The sequence below is a fragment of the Tetrao urogallus genome (genome assembly GCF_951394365.1).
Source record: "Tetrao urogallus genome assembly, chromosome: 3".
NCBI classification, from domain to species: domain Eukaryota; kingdom Metazoa; phylum Chordata; class Aves; order Galliformes; family Phasianidae; genus Tetrao; species Tetrao urogallus.
In genome coordinates, this window is record NC_136815.1 from 42,249,032 (window position 1) to 42,269,534 (window position 20,503).

The window sequence follows — 20,503 nt, forward strand, 5'->3', positions numbered from 1 at the left end:
TTCATGTCTATAGGGACCCTCTTTATATGCATCTGAAGCTTCAAATTTAAACTGTGTATGTATAAATTAGTTCAGTGTTGTATTTTATACTCTGCTCAATAAAACAAATGACATAAATCAAGTTGCCTAGCTGCTACAGGCATTTCAGACAAAATGAATCACTCAATCTGTCCATCTATCTGATACGCATTGCAACAACATTCGTCAAATTACGGCTTGTATCATAACTAGTATAGCCAGAGCCGGTTGTCTCTCTATACTTAACACTGGTGAGGACACGCCTTGAATACTGTGTTCAGTTTTTGGGCCCCTCTCAACACGAAAGACATTGAGGCCCTGGAGTGTGTCCAGAGAAGGACTATGAAGCTGTGTGGGGTCTGGAGGACAAGTTTGATAGGGTGAGGCTGAGGGAGCTGAGATTGCTCCATCTGGAGAAGAAGTGGCTCAGAGAAGATGTATCACTCTCCATAGCCCCCTGAAAGGAGTTTGTGTTGAGGTGGGGCGTCAACATCTTCTCCCAGGGGACTGATGAGAGGGAATGGCCTAAAGTTGTACGAGGGGACATTCCAGTTGGACATTATGAGAAATTTCTCCTCAGAAAGAGCAGTGAGGCCTTGGCACGGGCTGCCCAGGGAGGTGTTGCAGTCACTGTCCCTGGAGGTGTTCACGAACCGTGTGGATGTGACACTGAGGGACGTGGTCAGTGGGCATGGTGGTGATAGCTGATGGTTGGACTAGGGGAACTTAGTGATCTTTCCCTACCTTAATGATTCAGTGATTGTACTATTAGTACAAGAACTGTTCCAGAACAGGCAGAGCAGAATTCTCTCTCTCATGGAAACAATTACTAGGAAATCCCTGTATCTCTGCTGTTCACTAAAGTGTCAATCACAAAACTCCTCAGTGGTTACAGATTACTAATGTGTACTGCATTCTACTGTAGTGAGAAACGTCTAATTTCAACATCTAGCAACACTGGGCAGCAATTCTGCGTTTCCATTCTCCTCACCCTACACCTGATGGAGACGAACACCTTCCAGCAGCAGATCTGGATGCTTATGCAATTCGACTCTGCTGCTCTTCCGGCTGCCCGCCAGCACCTTGGCACTCGCCTCCGTCAGTGGCGGCGTTGTGGGGAGGAATGGCGCTGCCCCTTGTCACTTAGCAACCCGCGGAGGCTGCTCACTAATGCATGAAGAGAAGTAGAGCACCGGCACGGGGTCGGAACAGGCCCACACAGAAGGGTGCAGCGCCAACGGTTCTTCCCGCCCTGCCGTCACATGACACGCACAGGGACCCTCGCGGCCCCCGCCCGGGCGTTACAAGCGCCAGCCCGCGCGGCAGCCAATCGGGAGGATGGGTTCACTTCTCCCTCCCCTCCCATTGGCCCGCGGTAGCAGCAGCAGCAATAACGCGGCGGCATCGTCTCTCCGTTGGGTGTGCGCTCGCCGCCGCAGTTCTGCAGTCCGCCGCTGCCGCGGCTCGCGCACGCTCCAACCGCCGCAGTAGCCGGGGCTCGGCGGGGCGGGGCCGAGAGGCTGCAGGGGCTGGGCGCGGAGGTGCCTGTCCGCCGGCAGCCGGGATGCTGCCGCCGCCGCCTGCGAAGAGGGAGCGGGCGCCTAGCGGCGGGAGCGGTCCCCGAGCCCCGCGGCAGCGCTAGGGGACCCTTCCCGCTCAGGCCATCTCCTGCTCGGCTCTGCGGGCCCTCCGCCGGGCGGTGGGAGCGGCAGGAGCGGAGCGCAGCCCTCGCCCCCGTCCTGCCGCCGCTCCATGGGAGGAGCCCACCGCCGCCCTGCGGGAAGCGCGGCCGCCGCGCGCCGGGATTGAGGGGTGCGGGCGGCTCTGAGACGGCGGGAGGATGCCCCTGTTCCGGAAGGTGCTGCGCGTCTCCAATCGCTCCATGCTCGCGTTCATCTTCTTCTTCTCCTTCTCCTCCTCCTGCCTCTACTTCATCTACGTGGCCCCTGGCATAGGTAAGCCGGCCCGTTGTTGGGGGAGGGGAGGCGGGCCTCAAGGACCCCCGCTGTACCCGTGGTGGTGTGCGGGGCCGGGCGCGCTGCTGCTAACCCCGCATCTTTGTTGTGCTGCCCTCCGACGCTCTAGAAGGTTCATCTGGCGTCGCGACGTGGGCAGTGCTATTCCTGCTTGCCAGGCCAGGAAAGTGAGGTGAAAACGCTGCTGGCCGTAGCGCCGCGCTGTAAGCTAATGGCAGGAGGAAGGAGTGAGCCGCAGGGTTGCCTGAATGCATCTTTTTAAGGCAACAGTAGCTGCGTAAATCCGTTAAAACGTTTGTCGTTTTCTTCTGTCAGTGGGATCTCTTCAGAGGCTTTGCGCTTGATTAACTATTACCTTTGAAATCGCTGCTGCAGTGGGGAGATGAGTTATGTGAGAAATGCTGTGTAACACAGCTGCAAGTCTAGGTCTGATAGGGAAGCAAGCCACAGGACTGGTCGGGTGCTGTGTTCTTAGCTCACTTGTGCTCTTCCAGGGAGGGCATCAGGCTCTTCCTCACTGGACGAGTCCTTCAGAACTGGCTTGTGTTTCCTGAGATAAGAAATACTGTGTGTGGTGCTCTGTGGTATTTTGCCGTGTGGTGTGTCTATTGGCTAGGCTGTGCTTCCCCTTTTTCAGAGAACGTTGATGCTATCTCTTGCACCTCTCTGGATTTGTCAGGGCCTTCGCAAGTATCTGTAATGCTGTCTCCCTGTCATCTCTCTGTCTTTTCTTAGTGCTTAAAACTCCTCTCTGCAGTCTTTGCTGCAAAATGTAGCTCCTGATCAGGTGGCTAAATCTTTGCAGTAATTGTGTCCTGCTGACTGCTGTCCTCTAGCTGTTCAGCTTAACTTTTGTTTCTGATCTAATAGTGGTAGGACAAGGAGGAATGGCTTTAAACTAAAAGAGAGGAGATCTAGGTTAGGTGTTAGGAGAAACTTTTTTCACTCAAAGGCATTGAGGCAGCGGCACAGCTGCCCAGATAAGATGCAGTGCCCCATCCCTGGAGGTGCTCAAAGTTGGATGGGGCCCTGGGCAGCTGAGCTGGTGGGGGGGACCATTGACTATGGGTCAAGCGAAGTGGAATCAACAGTGTATACCAGAAGAATTCTTGGGGTAGGTTGTTCAGGCCCAATCAACATTAAATAAATAAATAAAAAACTTAAACGACAATCTCAGATGGATCTGTTATAGTCAGCCCTATCAAGTCTTGTTTTGCAATAAAGAAAATCTTCAATAGTTAAATGAGTTTGTGAGATTGCAACTCTTTCCAACTACTGCTCACTTGTGTGCTGCTCTATATGAGTTCAATATGCTGCCATCCTCTTCTGGTCTTACTGGGGTAGTAAATGTACAAAATGTTGAAGAGAAGGACAGAAAGAAAATTTTACACTGATAATCTAAATCTGCCAGATTGCAGATGTGATGATTTTCCAAGGATTTGCTCCCAGAAATGTTACTGTGTACAATGGAGAAGAAGAAGATATAATGCTATCTCAGAATAAAGCCTGCAGCCATCCTGGCAGTATTCTTGGATGAATGTCTTAATAGTAGCAAAGGAAGATGTGAAGGAAAGAAATAGTTTAGACAGGTGATTCACGTAATAATTGCATGTGGTATGCACGTGCTATTTTCAAATTGCTGTACATGCTTTTTTGCCTTCCATTGTGTGTAATGGAATAGGTGTATCTAAATCAGAGTTGATTGTGCATGAGGAGGTGAAGCATGACAAAGATTGTTTACTGAAGTTCAGCCAGCAGCATTTTATGAATATGTAACTATGAATGAAAAATTGGTAAACTCAAAGCAAAAGTGAGATATCTATAGAACTTTACTCTGCAGTTATCATAAATAGTTGTAATCTGTCGTAATTCCTATGTGCAGATGTGTTCTAGTGAACAGATTGGTTGGTGGAGGTGGTTGAGTCACCGTCCCTGGATGTGTTTAAAAACCATTTGGAGGTGGTGCTCAGGGTTAAGATTTAGCAGAGGGCTGTTAGAGTTAGGGTAGCATGGTTAGGTCATGGTTCAACTAGATGACCTTAAGGTCTTTTCCAACCTGAGTGATTCTATGATTCTATGCTTGGTTCACCAGAACACTTTCTCCCTCGAGATCCAAGACATGGCAGAAGGGAAGACAGAAGTGTTTTCTCTTCCTACTGGAGGTGGGAATTGAAAAGAGAGGGAGAAGTTGATCTCCCAGTTGTATGAGAAGAAGAGTACGTACATTATGTAGTAGAGTGGCTTCCTGAAATGACAAAATCTGAATGAAAACTTAATTTTTACTGGTCTAGTGCAATGGAGTTCCCTTCTTGCACACAGTTCTTCGCTTATCAGAAGGAGAAGACGTCCACACAAGGAATTCCTTAGCTCTGGGGAAGTTTTTGGAGAGGTCACTGTCGCATTCCCTCTGTTAAAGGGTAGCATCTATGCTGCGCTTTTTTTTTTTTTTTTTTTTTTTTTTTTTTTTTTTTTTTTTTTTTTTTTTAGTGAAACTGCAGGTTTTGTGAATTTGGGATCCAGGTAGTTTGTTTAGAGGAAAAATCTCAACCACTTTCTTGAATGTTTTTGCTTATTTCTGAAGTTTAGATACTTTTATTTGCACAGTAATTATATGTATATCACTGATTTCTGTTATTATTTGCAGGGGCCTAGCAGGATATTAGTTCTTGGGGAAATAGAAGCTTTTGTTTTCCTGTGTATTTCAGAATATGAGGAGTAGAAAAGCATTTGTGTCAGGTTTTCAGTCGCTACTGTGTTTTTTGAGAATAAGACATGTAAAATTCCACACCACATAAAAATTTAGGGCTTACTGAGAAGAATTCGTACACTGTTTTTCATGCACTTCCTCTTCCCTGTTTTGCAAGAAGAGAAGATGGAGTGGAGTAGAGATGTTTGCAACCTTACCTCAGTGCTCCTTGTCTGCTTTTGATAGTCAGAAGAACTGAGTTTTGAGTTTACATAGTGGAATGTCTCGAAAGATGAGGAGAATCAGACAAAGATAGAGGGCTCTGATGAAGAAGAAAGAACACCTGCTGATTTTATTTCACTGCCAAGCCAATCTGGTAGTTGCCAGAGAGATTTATCTTTTGAACTTTATTTTTCAACTTTTCTATCAGCATCATAACTGAAATCTCATACACTGTAACTGTAACATTGTAATGTCTTGCTCACCACTGAGGGTTTCTTTTTTTTCTGACTTCAGCAGAATACTTCTAGCAGCATCTTACAGTTCTCAGTAGTCATCTGCAGTCTGACTTGGCCAGCTTGGGTGTAATGATATTATAGCACTTGTGGGAACTGGGTATGAAGCAGTGCAGGGATTGTAGAAGATATAGTCTGTTTTTGACCTCAGTGAGGAGAAAGCCTGAGCAGTGAATGAGACTGCTGAGGAAAAACACAGCTACTGTTAACCTCCTCTGTCATTCCTAGCCAAGGAGCAGCTTGCTAGCTAGGCAAGACTTTGTAACATCTTCATTGGTTTCAGCATACAAGTTGATCTATTTAATATCTTTCATTCCCCTATTCACTATTAGGAAATGATTTACCTGATAGGAGAAGACTATACCAATCCTTTTCAACTTGTGCAGAAATGGAGGGAAGAACTGAAAATGTGATCAGTAAGATAAATATTTGCCAGTGAATGATTCCAGGTACTGAGCACATAGATACAGGCACAGCTTCTGTATTCCTGGCGTCTTTGTCATTTGTAATGTTTCCGAAGACTTGCTGTTTGATCACAGAATAATTTAGGTTGGCAGAGACGTGTGGAAGTTATCTGACCCAACCTCCTGCTGCAAGCAGATCATACTAGATCAGATTGCTCATGGCCGTGTCCAGTTGAGTTTCAAATATCTCTTTGGACAACCTGTCTCAGTGTTTCACAATTCTGAGAAAGTTGTAATGTTGTTGGAATTTCCCATCTTTTTGTCTCGTGTTCATTGCCTTGTGTATTGTTTTCTATCTAGCTCTGAGAAGCATTCAACTTCATCTTCTCAGTGTTTCCACTGTGTGGCTGAAAACGCCAAAAGTGCACCTTCCCCATAGTCATTTCCTGTTAGGACTGAAAAACCCATGTCCTTCAGTTTCTGTTTCTATATTACCTAATCCATCATTAAGATTTTCCCCTGGGCTTGCTCTGGTGTGTTGAAACCTTTCTTTTACTGGAATCCCCATACTAGCTGTGGTATGCTAATACAGTCTCACAAGTTGCTGTACAGAGACTCAGTGCCATTTACCTAAAGGCTATGCTGTTGCTAATGCCACAATCATTTTAAGCTCAATCTTTATCAAAGGCTTTAGTTGGAGGAAATTGTTTCAGAATTAGCTACTGAATTATTTAACTTGCTATATCATCAGCTAATTTTCTGATGATGGAGGATAGAATGGAGCATCCTGAGGTGGAAGGGACCTTCATTGAATCCAGCTCCATGTAAAGCATGTAAGAAGTTGTATTGAAGATTGTTTTGGGTATCACACTTAAAATATTTGATTGTTTTTGTTCTTTACCCTTAAATGGAGACTTGACCAATAGGTTGGCCTTTCTTACTGGCTCTGCTAAGTAGATAACTGATGTTTATTGGGTCCCTCAGACTTGGAGCCAGAGGACTCATCCATTAGGCACATTCTGTGACAGTAAGTATACAGACATTGTCTGGAGTAGTGGAAAAAAAAAAAACACTGTAAACAATTCTGAAACCTCTCTGTGGTATTTGGTAAAGATATGTCTACGTGCATCATATGAATGATCTCTGTTAACCTCCAGGTACATCAGTCATTGTTGGTTTTCTTACAGATTGAGGTGATCTGTGTCTTTCTAATATATTTTCCTTACAAGGATGTATATGTATGCAAACTTGAAAGCAGTCTCATCACACCCATGAAATAAGTGTTCATTGATTATTAAATTACAAACACTGAAAATTCATTTTAAATGTTCAGCAGTAAATCAGGCCAAAAATAGGTTTCAAGGCCTACACACTTTTCTTTTGTTATTGCTGCATATGTTTTAAAAACTTCTGATTAACAACAAATAGTGATAGGACAAGGGGGGATGGTTTTAGACTGAGACAGGGGAGGTTTAGGTTAGACATTACGAGGAAGTTTTTCCACTCAGAGGGTGGTGATGCACTGGAACAGGTTGCCTAAGGAGGCTGTGGATGCCCCATCCCTGGAGGCATTCAAGGCTAGGCTGGATGTGGCTCTGGGCAGCCTGGTCTGCTGGTTGGTGACCCTTCACATAGCAGAGGGCTGAAACTAAGTGATCGTTATGGTCCTTTTCAACCCAGGCCATTCTATGGTTCTATGACTCTATGAAATGTAAAAATAAAATCTTGTGGATTTTGAACACTGCTATTGATTATTATTTATATATATATATATATAATATAATATAATATTATTATTATCATCTGCGTTCTTGATAGATTTGAGTTTGTGAACAGGAAGTAATTTCCAGCAGTCTTAGCTTAGTTTGGTTATCTTTACTGCAAAATTATTTATTACATGTGTTTTAAAGTCCTCGTGCTGTAGCTTGTAAAGTATTCCTAGCACCTAAATTCTTGACTTTTAAGCCATCTCAAGCTGAGTTATATTTGCTATATATTTAGCTTAGTCTTTAGAATTTAATCTGAACACTTTTGAATTTAACATTTGATTGATTTGCCATTCATGAGGTCTGCCAGTAGTGTATTTATATCTCTCATGTTGCTTAGAATAATACGATATAACCTTGAGATTGAGAAGAGGTCTGTGTGGGACTTGTTCTAGAAATGTCCCTGTGAGATTATTTCCCATTTGCAGTTAGTAGCTGAGATCTTTCTGTTAACCAGTTTGAATCCACATCAATTTTTATGCAATGTGTTGAACGTGCTTTTTCAGAAATCTTATGAAAACAGGTGTTGAATATCAGATGTGTAGCTTCGTAGGAAATGGCCATTGGCAAGACCTACCTTCTGCAGAAGCAGTGTTGATTGCATTTTAATTTTGCAGTGTCTCTGGATTCTCTATCAAGTATCCCCCATCTGAGCTTCTCAGTATGCTGTTTTTGTTTTCTTTTGTTTCTAAGAGCAGGTGTGTAGTGTTGCTGGGGCTGCACTGACAAAACCTAATTTTTGAATCAAAGACTGTTTTGGGTTGGAAGGGCCCTTGAAGATGATCCACCCCCCTGCTATAGGCAGGGACACCTCCCTCTAGACCAGGTTGCTCAAAGCCTCATCCAGCCTGGCCTTGAATGCTTCCAGGAAGAGGACATCCGCAGCCTCTCTGGGCAAACTGTCCCCAAGTCTTACCACCCTTACGCAAATATTTGACTCTGACTCTTCTTGCCAAGTGCTGTGGAAGTGTTATGTAAGACTTTTCCCTTTTGGTTTTTGTTTTTCAATTTCAATGATAAAAGCTGCATTTCAAAATGAAATTTATGACCTCCGTGCATTTTATTCTTTTCTTCTTAGGCATCTTAAAAATCCTAGTTTGTAATCTCATTACATCCTAGTTTGTAATCTCATGTTTTTCTGACTGTTTTGCTAAAATAATCAGTTCTATCTTCCTCCTCCTGTTCTTCAGAACATTAATCGTTGGTCTTCTTTTAACTTAAATTGTTCTGCTGTGTACTGTATTATCTAGATTGTTTTGTTTTTCCTTGGTGTAGGTGTACAGAATGATAAATTACTAAGCTTTGATCTAAAAGCAATTTCTACAATTTTTCTATGAGGGTGGATTAATTTGTGTAGTATTGTGAAAAGTGCTTTAACTTTCAGTGTCCTGCTGGAAGAAGCTTGATTCCCTAATGGAGAATGATCTGAGAATGTTACCATTTTTTTTTTTTTTTTTTTTTTTTTGCTTTAATAAAGGTTTAAATAGTTCTCAAGTGAATACTTAAATAATAGGAAGCTGCCTGATGTAAAAGTCTTGAGGCTTTTTTTGCCACATACTTCTGCATTTTAAGAACTAGTGCAAAGTTTTTTCCAACTGTCTTGTTCTTGGTCTAACACAGAAAGCCACTAATAACCAGTGATCTTTTAAAACTGAAGAAAAAAATGATCCATTTGAATTAGGTATGAGCTTACGCTCACCCTGCAGACAGTTTAGGTAGAGCATTTAGTACAATACTTATTCCAAAATGTCCTGTATGGGCCTGTTGTTTGATATCTGAACTGCCCTTCTGTATAACTGTGTACATTGTGTGGGTTTTGCACATGGAATTTGGAGCACTGTATTTCTGACTTGCTGTGGACTGTGTATCTCAATAAGGAGTATGTGCAGAAAGCTGATTATGAGTGGTTACTTGAAAATTTCTGGCTTGTTCATTGCCTTGCAGTGTGACAGGAATGGTGATTGGTGCAGATGCAGGAAAAAATAATAGTGGAATGAAGTCTTCATGACAGCAAAGGCAGTGTTTCTGGAAGTGTGTGCCACGCTCAGGAAGATGACCCATGTTCAAGTACCTCTGGCAATTGAAAGGAAGATTGCTGTGAAAAGTTGTCAAACTCTAACCCTGAGTATTCTGCTGTCTTATTTCCTTAACACACCAGGAGAACTGATGTGTTTTTCTGTTACACTTCAGTTTAAGGATTATCTTGAATGCTTTCTTGCTGTCACTTCTGGGTAGTATGAAGTGTAACCTGTGCCCTTTTTCATAGAGTTTTGCTGAGAAACCTCTGCTAGTAGACCAGATATGTTTTTAGGACTAAGATTTCACATGATGCTTTTAGCTTTTGAAGTAATTAATTGGCAACTCATGCATCTGTCTTGCTTGAGAGGCTGTTGAATGGCAATAGAATACGAACTTGATCAGGCAATGGCAAGATGCAATATTCTATCAGTTTGGAGGCTGGCTACTGCTTTATTTTTTTTCCTGCTTTATCCTCCAGTGCATTTTTTAAGAGATGAGCATAAGAAAGAAACAGCTGGGATATTATGCTAGGATAAGGTGTTCTGGTTTATTGCAGACCATCTATGCCATTCAGGAGAGCTGAACTATGAAAGGTACATTGGCATAGAACTTTATTCTCCAACAGAAGAGCTTCTTGTTGGAGGGTGTCAGGGAGAGGTTAAACTGTGGCTGTGGAAGATTTAAGTATCATTGTGGATTCTGTAGTAGAAACTGAGCCCTGCCTATCTTTCTTGTGAGGAATTCTTTGGTACAGCTGCTACACAACTGCTGGAGTGTTTGTAATCTTTGTAACTAATTTTTGGCTAGGATCCCATGAGCTGGCACAAAGAGGGTAAAAAGTGCAAAGAAAGGAAGTTGTTGCATTTTGTGTATGTATTTGAGTAGAAATGAATGGTGGCTTGTCAAGCAAATGGACAAGGAATGCAAGGTGTTGGGCTGGGCTTCCCTGATATATTGATTTAGACATGACAAGGCTAGATCTTCCTCTCAGCAAGAGCAATTTAGGCCAAAGCTGACAGCAGGCTTTGCCTGATTGTTTTGGGAATTCTGACTGTATTTTCATGATGCCTACTTCATGGAGAAATGTCTTTTCTAGCTTTGCCTGTCACAAATGTCTGGTGTGTTTATTTTCATTTTTCTCCTTTTCCTCAAGAGAAGCAAGTTTTCCTTCAAAAAAGAAAGCTTGTAGATGCTTTTGCCGAAAATCTTTTTAATCAGGGTTTATGTTTGCAATCTTACCTGGATTAGAATAAAGCTTCCCATAGGAATCGAAGGCAGTTATGACCGTCTTGTCTTTCCTGTGGACTTGTTTCAAGGTCTTCATCTTAATTCTGTACTTAATACTTAGCATCAGGTTACTAAAGCTATAATGGTAACATGTTGGAGTAGATTTTTTTTTTAAATATTCTTTCTTATGACTTGTGGAATAAATCTTTCAGCCATGGCAGAAGCAATTCTGGAGAATAGGTTTGCTGCCTGATCAGTGTCCACAGTTTCCATTGCTATTTGTGTACTATTTATTTGTGTAACAGCTGAAGAGTTTTCAGCCAGTGTGCTTGGGTAGCAGCGAGGAAGGAGAAAAAAAAATCCCAAGGCTGGTAAACGTGTAAGCAGAAGAAAAACCATTAAGCTTTCTTAAGAAAGAAAGACAAGAAAGTTGAGATCCTACTTTCAGTATCAGCCAAACTCATTTTTTGTTGCTAATTTCATTTTATTTTTTGTGGCTGTAAGGTTTTAACACAAGTTAACAATCTCAGTAGTTGAATAACTTTTACACAAGTGAATTCTCATGTGTCGAAACAGTCTTTTTGATCAACAGTTTGGGGGTTATACTCCACGCACAGCACCTGAAATGTTCTGAGCTTGACTGCTAACTAAAAGTTTCCCTTGTTAATAAAGAGTTTTCTGAATGCCAATAAAACTCCCCATAGATTATTTAAAAGCAAAAAAACACAAAAACATTACTGTAGGACTTACAGCTATTATTTCTGGGACGGTAATGTAGGTATTTAGATTGCTGCGAATGTCGGTTAGTATTGTTTGCTAACGTGGTGGAGTTGGTTGTCATATTTTCCTTTGGAAGTGCTGTCCTGTCCTTTATACAAAGTTCTCTTGTATTGTGCTGCAAGTAGACTTCAACTGATTCACTTCAAAAGTAATACCTGCTGTTTGTTTCCATGGAAACTACAACAAATATGAAGTGCACAGTAGTGCTATTTGATAGAGCAAATTTTCAGCTTCAGAACAGTACTTTTCAACACAATCACCACCATTTATCCAGTTCACATGGATGAACTCTTCATTTCATGATGACAGCTGTGCATGGCCATCTGGAACATGGCTTGTCTTTGATGTTGCTGTTGGTGCTGCTGGAACTCACCGTCTCACTGTGCTCACATCCACTGTTTGGTCTCCATGAAAGTTCAGCAAGCATTGATGAGCACCAGTGGGTGCCATTTTTTCCACATGGAGCAACTCAGTCCTACACCTTTGCTTCATAAATACTTCCATGTCAGACACCGTTCTGTCAGACTGCCCCTCAGCTGCCATCTCTCACATGGCAATAGAAAGTAACTGAATGTTATTGGTGGGAAGGTTCAGCCTCAGCCTCTACTGCCATACCACCAACATCTGCCTCTGGCATTGTGAGCCCTTGTTTGTGTCATGCCATTGGTGCTGGGTCATCAGATCTAGTATGTTTACTTATTTCCTCCAAAATCTCAGAGCATTTTGGTTACTGTGGATTGCTAGTTCCAGCAAGCCAAATATCTGCCGTACAAATGGGTGCTTCAAATAGTTGAAATGGTTGAAGTTAAAATCGTTGAGGGATGATTGTGTGGTCCTTGTTGCTCCGATGATTAAAAGTCATTCTGCAAAATGATTTTTTACACTGGTTTTTGAGCTCTTTGAGTCCTGGATACACATTTGCTTACTCATATATAAATGCAACCCCTTTTCCAACTGACTTGCTTTTTGTTTAGGACTGACAATTTTATTGAGGTCAGGTTTGGGACTTTGAATGCAAAGCTGAGACAAATATTTCCTGTTGTTGCTATGAGTGAGTGTCATAGTCACTTTGAATGCTGATTTAGTCATGCTTAATGCCTAAAATGAATACTTTATATCTAATTATCAAGCGTTAATATTTTATGATTGGCAGTGATCAGTGATTTATAACAGTTGCATAATGAAACAACAGTTAGGAGTGAATGAGTAGCAGTACGCTTTACTTGAAAGCTGTGTTAACTAATGGTTAAAAAGGGAGATAGTTCTGTGGGACTGAAGAATTTATAGACTTTTTTGTCCTATGTTTTTCTGATGTATGTATTAATGTGTATCCTGGATATTTGAGATGGATGGATGCATCTGCACATGAAAACTTAAGTTAAATTCAATTAGTTCCCTGCACTGTCATTTGCTTTTTGTAAGCTAAAGTGAAAGTGTCATATGAAACACATTGACTTTCTATAATTTTATCTTATAAATAGGCCTGTCACTGAATTTATTTTGTTCTTGTTTTACTGCTGTTAAATTTTACTCTTTGAGGATCTTCATTCTGGAGTATTAATATTCACTAGCTATGAATTCAGACCTAGTAGCAAACAGTTGAGCACACTGTAAGTGGATGTTAGAAAAGTTTTGAAATAACTTTATTTTAATTGAAATCAAAATTGCTTTTTGTTTTCTCAGCAAATACATATCTCTTCATGGTGCAAGCTCGTGGTATAATGCTGAGGGAAAATGTAAAAACAATAGGACACATGATCAGATTGTATACGAACAAAAATGCAACACTGAATGGAACAGGTAAGAAAATTTCTTATTTAATTTCATTTCTATAAGATTTTTTGGGGGTGAGTAGGGGGGGACCTACACAAACAAACCTTGATGTCTTAGCTTGACTAGGAAAACCTAGAAGCATATCCAATTTTTCAGTGACCGTGGAGAAGGCCAAAGAATTAATGTTTATCAGTTCATTTTAACAGTGAAAATGTCATTGCTGTTACACAGAGATTGCAAGTGAATTACTGGTATTGTGATAGAATGGTTTTTCATCACGCTGCAAAGAATTTTGTATTTGCAAAGTCAGTGGTGTCAACTGTGTGATAATATGATGCAAAATAATTGGATTACTTAGATTTTTTTTTCACCGATCGTTCCCTCTTTTTAAGATTATCCTGAAGGAAACAATTCTAGTGACTGTGTTGCTCAAACAACAATGTATCTTCCAGAAAACTTCACTTACTCTCCTTACCAGGCTTGTCCAGAGAAACTGCCTTACATGAGTAAGTTTAAAACTGTTCTTAATCTTATGTAGTCAATTGGATTGGTACTTAAAGTGCAACATAATTATTTTAATTAAAAAAAAAATAAAAATAAAAATAAAAAAAATAATACTAAATATTTTAGTTTTCCTACTTTGGGGATGTAATAAAAAGTTCCAACAGCATCAAATGTAAAGAATCAGAGAAACAGAGTGATGTTTATGTTGGTATAAAAATGCATATAAGCATTATAAGTATTTCTAAGGAAACTTTCAAGGAATCTGATAGTTGCCTGTTGTATGCTTTGTAGCATGCCATCCTTATTAACCAGCCATCCTTATTCTTATTCATCCTTATTAACCTGCCATCATGATTGAAATTAATAAATATTTTTCTTCTATATAGGAGGCCTTATTGATGTAAATATGAGTGAAATTAGTTTTGATGAAATTCAGCAACTATTTTCAAAAGACTTAGACATCAAACCAGGAGGACACTGGAAGCCCAAAGACTGTAAGCCACGATGGAAGGTGAGGTGTTTCTTTGCTTTTTTTTTTTTTTCTTGTTTGAATTCAATTGCAAGTACTCAGTCTTCAATTGGTATGGTTTTTATTATATGCAGTAAATTAAAGTGTGTGTATTGTGCTCAGAGACTAAAGCTTATTGAAAAACATGAAATGGATTGTCATGAGCTGTAATTAAACACTTTGTTATGTAGCCATAAACTTGTCCTATGTGTATGCTGCTTTAAGTGTAACTAGAAGCAAATTATCATAAAATGAAAATTACATTCAACTTTTACTTAAAGATACTTTCTTCTCACTTCAGCTGCTTGATCAAAATTCGAACTTGCTTTCTTAATGGAAGTGACATATTTTAAAACACTGAGCTAATTTTTTATGTACAATGGTAGAAGAGTTAATCTGTATTAAATAAAGCATAATTAAGAAATATTAACAATATAATTTTACATAAATAATGTTTGAAGGTGGCGATCATCATTCCTTTCCGTAATCGTCACGAGCATCTTCCCATTTTCTTCCGGCACCTGATACCGATGTTGCAGAAGCAGCGGCTGGAATTCGCCTTCTATGTTGTTGAACAGGTAACAACATTGGCTTGAAAAATGAATCCTTAGGATTCCTTTCTAAAGGAGATCTGACATTTTTTACCAAGATTTAGATGAATCAAGAATTTAAAAACTGTCACGCTTGATGTTATGCTTGCTCTGGGCAACCTACCTGTGGATGTCCCTGTTCATTGCTGAGGAGCTGGACTAGTTGACCTTTACAGGTCCCTTCTAGTTCTAAGGATTCTATGATTCTATGTTCTAATTCTTTGAGTGAAAAAGCAATGTTCAGCTTTGTCCTAAGGATTAGCCTGTGTTGCTTTCTTTTTTTCCCAAGTACGGGCTAGTATTTTGTAGAGATAATATAACCCATCTTCTTGGAATCTATTGTCATTTTAAGTTTTCAAGCTTAAAAAAAACAAACAAACAACAACAACAAAAAAAATCACATTTGTTTTGTGGGGAGAGTTTGTAAATAATCATTTAGAGAAGGCCATTTTACAATATGTACTTGATGAAATCCATTCAAAGCCACTAGCTTTAATGTGTGTGCTATCTGGTTAATAGAAGTGAAATATAATGGCAGTGTTGATAGTACAGCATTACTAACTAGCTAGAGACTGAGACTCTTCAGAAACAGTGAGGAATGGACGTAGAGGGAAAAAAAAACAATCAGCCAACAGTGTCTGCAAGTCACAGTGAAGAAACAAAGTAGTTGAGATTAATGGAAGAATCTGTTGTTGGCTTTAGTAGATAAGTAGATCTCTAAAGAAATTACTGGATTTCTCATGGCTTACCTTATGTGGCATTTTCAGGTGACAATTGGAAAAGTAGCAAGCAAAGGAAAAGATCAGCAATTGTCATTAAATCATGTGGAATGCATTTGCTTTATGAATCAGTCTTATTAGTTATATTGTCTCATTTGTTCAAAATAGAAATACGAAGATTTAAATTTTGAAATTAAAAGAACTTGAATCTAATTTCATTAAAATTTCTCAGAAACTGGAATTAAGTTCTAAGGTGGTAATTATAATTAATATGGTTAATTATAATTACATAAAAACAAAAGCTTCACATACTTCAGATAACTCATAACATCATGCTATACTGACAAATGCTGTAAGTTGCTAGTGCTGTTAAGTTTTGTGCAAGATGGAAAGCTGTTTCAGACTGCTAAACCACAAAGTACGGTTGATAATGTTAACCAGAGCCATTCCTCTGTTTAACTACAGAAATAACAGGCATCAACAAGTGAATACTTGTTTTTTCTTTTTGTGTGGAATATAGTGTGTTTCTCTGGTGTTGAAAGTATGTCTCTTTCTTCCTTGTTTGCTGTTTGAAGACAGGTACACAACCTTTTAATCGTGCAATGCTCTTTAATGTTGGCTTCAAGGAGGCTATGAAGGATGTTGTCTGGGACTGCATAATATTTCATGATGTGGATCACTTACCTGAAAATGACCGCAATTATTACGGATGTGGAGAAATGCCACGTCATTTTGCAGCAAAGCTGGACAAATACATGTACATGTAAGTAATGAGCTTTATCCACGTTGTTTCTGGGTCTTTAAGAAACATTCTTGAAGCGTATATAATTCTTTCAAAGAAAATCCAATAGATGAACATTGTTTCAGATTTTCTGTTTCATTAAAACACACTTTACTGTAGCAGCTACTGAGTGAAGAATGTGTCTATAAATCATGGAAGTTAATATTGATTCTTGATTTATTTATTTTTTTAATAGTGAGGAAATATTTTGAGGACTGGAAATCCCGTTGCACAAGTCTCCTGGTGTATATCTATTGCATTATATAGGAATATTGGCTGCTTTTGTTGGTCAGCTGCATATTACTTAATAATTATGAGCTAGTGCTTAGTGTATGCTTACTGGAAAAAAATACATACCTATATATCTATATACACCTTTGATTTAAAAATTTACTTTCTAAAACCTGGAAATCTAAATTTTTCATTATTAAGTAGGTAAATATTTTACTATAGTTGAATATATACTATTAAACTAATCCTTTTTAACTTTTAACCATTCCATAAAATACAGCTGAGAATTAAAATTACTGAATTGATGCTTTACTGATTGCTGATTTATTATTATTGTTATTCCATTGCTTTTTTAAATAAGTGTTTTTTTTCTTCTTGGTTGAGTAGTTTGAAAGATAATTGGAAGGTTTCGTTTCGTACTTTCAGCTTTGGATCTAAATCAGCCATCTGAAATATGTGGTAGACTTATGTTACAAATTTGAGCTACAGCTACAGATTTGAGACATAAATTTGAGTGTGAGAGTAGCTTTCATGCATAGAATAGAATCATAGAATTACCAAGGTTGGAAAAGACCTAAAAGATCATCCAGTCCAACCATTCACTTATTACCAATAGCTCCCACTAAACCATGTCCCCCAACACAACATCCAGCCTTTCCTTGAACACCCCCAGGGTCGGTACCTCCCTGGGCAGAAATCTAATGCAAATCTAATGCTGCTGTAAGCATTTTATGTGACTTCAATGTGTATTAATGCCGGTGATCTGTGAGTCAGTTTATCTTAGCAGATGCATTCTGCTTCTGTGCATGTCCTCAGTTATGGATTCTTTGTGTTTTATTGAAGGGTATTTCTCAATAAGAGGACTATTTACCTAAGTCCAGATAAGAATATGAAATTTGTTTGTCTTTTTCAGACTTCCGTACAATGAGTTCTTTGGTGGTGTAAGTGGCCTGACAGTGGAACAATTCAAGAAGATTAATGGATTTCCAAATGCCTTCTGGGGATGGGGTGGAGAAGATGATGATCTTTGGAACAGGTGAACGTTCAATACTTACTGTATCTTTTTGATTGTTCTACAGTATCCAATGTCTGTGAACAATCAACATTTGTTTTAGATTGATAAATTCTGTTGTTTTAAGGAATAAAAAGAATGAGTATGACATGCCTTTTGTTTTTTTCTTGGCCTTATTGGTTTGGGTATGTAACAGACTTTTAAGAGAGAGATCTTTTAACACACAATAGATATAACAACAGATAATAGTATTAAGTATATTAATCTCATTCCTCCTAGTCCTTTGTGTGTAGCTTTTTATTTTTAGTATGTCTCTACTGCTAGCATTACAGAATACCATGTTACAGGCTGTAGAGTAAGGATGAATTTCAGCTATATTTAATATCTTAAGAACTGTGAGTGGTAATTTTGGCCCTTCAGATGGTCACAAATTGGATAATGGACAGCAGCGTTTGCCATGTTACTAACTGCACACAGTAAACAACTGTAAATTCCAGTGGACTTCTTAAAACATGAGTTCTTATATAGAGGGGGATATTTTTAAAAGAAGAATTTGTTTTTCTCCTTTCCCTGCTATTCTCGTATTTTTCATCCTGTTGTGCCTTAAACATACAATGATTAATGTTCCCTACTTAATTAGTTTTTGACAGCATTATTATTTGTTAAGACAGAAGGGATTTTCTTAAGGGAGAGAATGTAAGTGAATGCAAAGACTGAGCTTTAAAACGGTTAATGCACAGTTTTCACTTTTGCTGTAACTTAAAAAAACAAAGGCATTTTTGATATTTTGTTTATTGCACTTTAGGGTTCACTATGCTGGATACAATGTAACAAGACCAGAGGGAGATTTAGGGAAATACAAATCCATTCCTCATCATCACAGAGGTGAAGTCCAGTTTTTAGGAAGGTAAGAAAAACTAAAAACTAATCAAACACTGCAGCTAACAATGTAAAGATTTTCTTACATATATCTACTTCATGCACAAAGAAGCAGCTAGTGCTTGTAAGTGTTGCTCCCTCTTCAGTGCTGAATTCCATGTCTTTTAAACGTATGTGTTTTTGTTCAGGTATTTTTTTTTTTTTTAAACTAAGTTTGTGTGTCAGGAGATGTTATTATCTTTGCAGAAAATTGTAGTTCCTTTATAGTTTGGACACTAGTGTTGGAAGAGCTTTACTACTTTGCTGATTTAGATATTCTGCATAAGGAAGCAGAACAACTGGGGATGATGATTTGTGTGAAAACAGACTTCAGGACTCCTCAAGGGTTGTTTTCTTCTATTATATATCATTGTATTCTGAGATGAAGGTCGTCTTGTTTCCTGGTCGTGTGGACTTCAGCTTTCTGTTTTGTGGTTCCTTTCTCATGCAGAACACTCTGGCTACCCTGGACTAGAATAGCAACCAGAATGTAGCACATAAGCTGCATCTTCAAGTTGTAATGTGAAGCACAAAATATAGGGCTCCTGGTATATTTGCAAATAATTAGAAATCCTGCTCAGTTTTGCTATCAGTGGATGTCTTTTTTTTTTTTTTTTTTTTTTTTTTTTTTTGGAAGCATCATTCATTAAAAGTAATGAATAAAGCTGAAAATGGTCATATACAGCAGATATGAGTAAATATGTGCTGTAAAAATATATGCTAAAATGTACACGTCAGTAACCAATGAGGAAAAAATGCTTTTTAATCTGCAATTTAGATGTTTGCGAATGCATGAATCTAAAGTATGAAATGTAAAGAAATTCAGACATCTTAAATGTATGCTGATGCACAGTGAAGGCATCTAGATCATATCTCCACAGTGAGTTATCTAGCACAGAATAGTGAAGAAACTGAATGTCTCTTTAAAAAGAAATTTAGTTTGGAATTACAAAAAGTACATGGATTGCCCCAAAAGCAAAGCCACAATTTCCATAAAAACTACAACAGATACAAAGAGCACAATAGCACTGTGATAGAACAGATTCTCAGCTAATAACCACTATTTTCCAACATAGTTGCTGCCATTAGCTATGCATTTTTGCCAGCAATGAACAAGAGCCCCGTGTACCACACTCATAAAAATCTCCTCAACCATTTGAAACATGGCTTGTCTCTGTCACTGCTGTCAGTGCTGAAGTGCACCAACCTAACTGTGCTCACATCCACTGTTTGGTCACTGGAAGTGTTCAGCAAACATGAATGAATGTCAAGGAGCGTCAATCTTTCTGCATGGTGGAATTCAATTCCATGCACACTTCCATGTCAGATACCATTTTGTTGGTCTGCCCTTCCTCTACCATTGCCACATGGCAATAAAATGTATTGGCATGGAAGGTTCAACCTCTGCTACCATACCACCAACATCCACCTCTGATCTTGTTATATGGTCTCGAGATCAGCTTGTATGCATAAACAAAGTCGAAGTGTTTAGGGGGGGGAAAAAAAAAAGCCCAAGTGGCAGCTTTTGAACTTTAGGTAAATCAGTGATTTTAAAAAACTGAAAGATAGTTTCAGAGTTAAAGGTGGTAGTCTTCCATACTGATGTGACTGTTACTGTATCATGCCTAACACAAATTGAATGGTTTCCTGCAAATCTTTCTCATGTTCTCTTCTTCCAACTCTCTCTGCAGATATAAACTTCTGAGGTATTCCAGAGAACGACAGTATATTGATGGGTTGAACAATTTAGTATACACTCCTAAAATACTTGTCAGTAGATTGTATAAAAATGTAACTGTTAATCTTATGCCAGAACTTGCTCCTATTAGAGACTATTGATGGAAATGGTGTGGCAAGCTATCCTAGTGGAGTAAACTTTTAATGCACTGGAAGGTATTAATAGACACTGAAGACACTGTAAAACAAAAAACACAACATCCTAGAATTAGGGGTTTTTGTCCTTTTGATGATGCATATTTGGGATGAGAAGTAAAGTGATTGTATTCGCCATGCATTCTGTTCAGAAAGAAAAGCCAGCAGCTACCACTCAGATGTTTACAGCATGAGACTACTGTT

At 39.2% G+C, this 20,503-nt stretch overlaps 1 protein-coding gene across 1 annotated transcript; it reads left to right on the forward strand.

Annotated features, from left to right (window-relative positions):
- Positions 1-1,858: 1,858 nt before the first annotated feature.
- Positions 1,859-20,266, forward strand: B4GALT6 (beta-1,4-galactosyltransferase 6; the record flags this gene model as incomplete). Its single annotated transcript, XM_079533173.1, has 9 exons — positions 1,859-1,973; positions 13,075-13,191; positions 13,557-13,670; positions 14,055-14,179; positions 14,638-14,754; positions 16,061-16,248; positions 17,411-17,533; positions 18,315-18,416; positions 20,119-20,266. 9 exons carry the CDS (start codon positions 1,859-1,861, stop codon positions 20,264-20,266), a joined length of 1,149 nt encoding a protein of 382 aa, XP_079389299.1.
- Between the last annotated feature and the right edge of the window lie 237 nt (positions 20,267-20,503).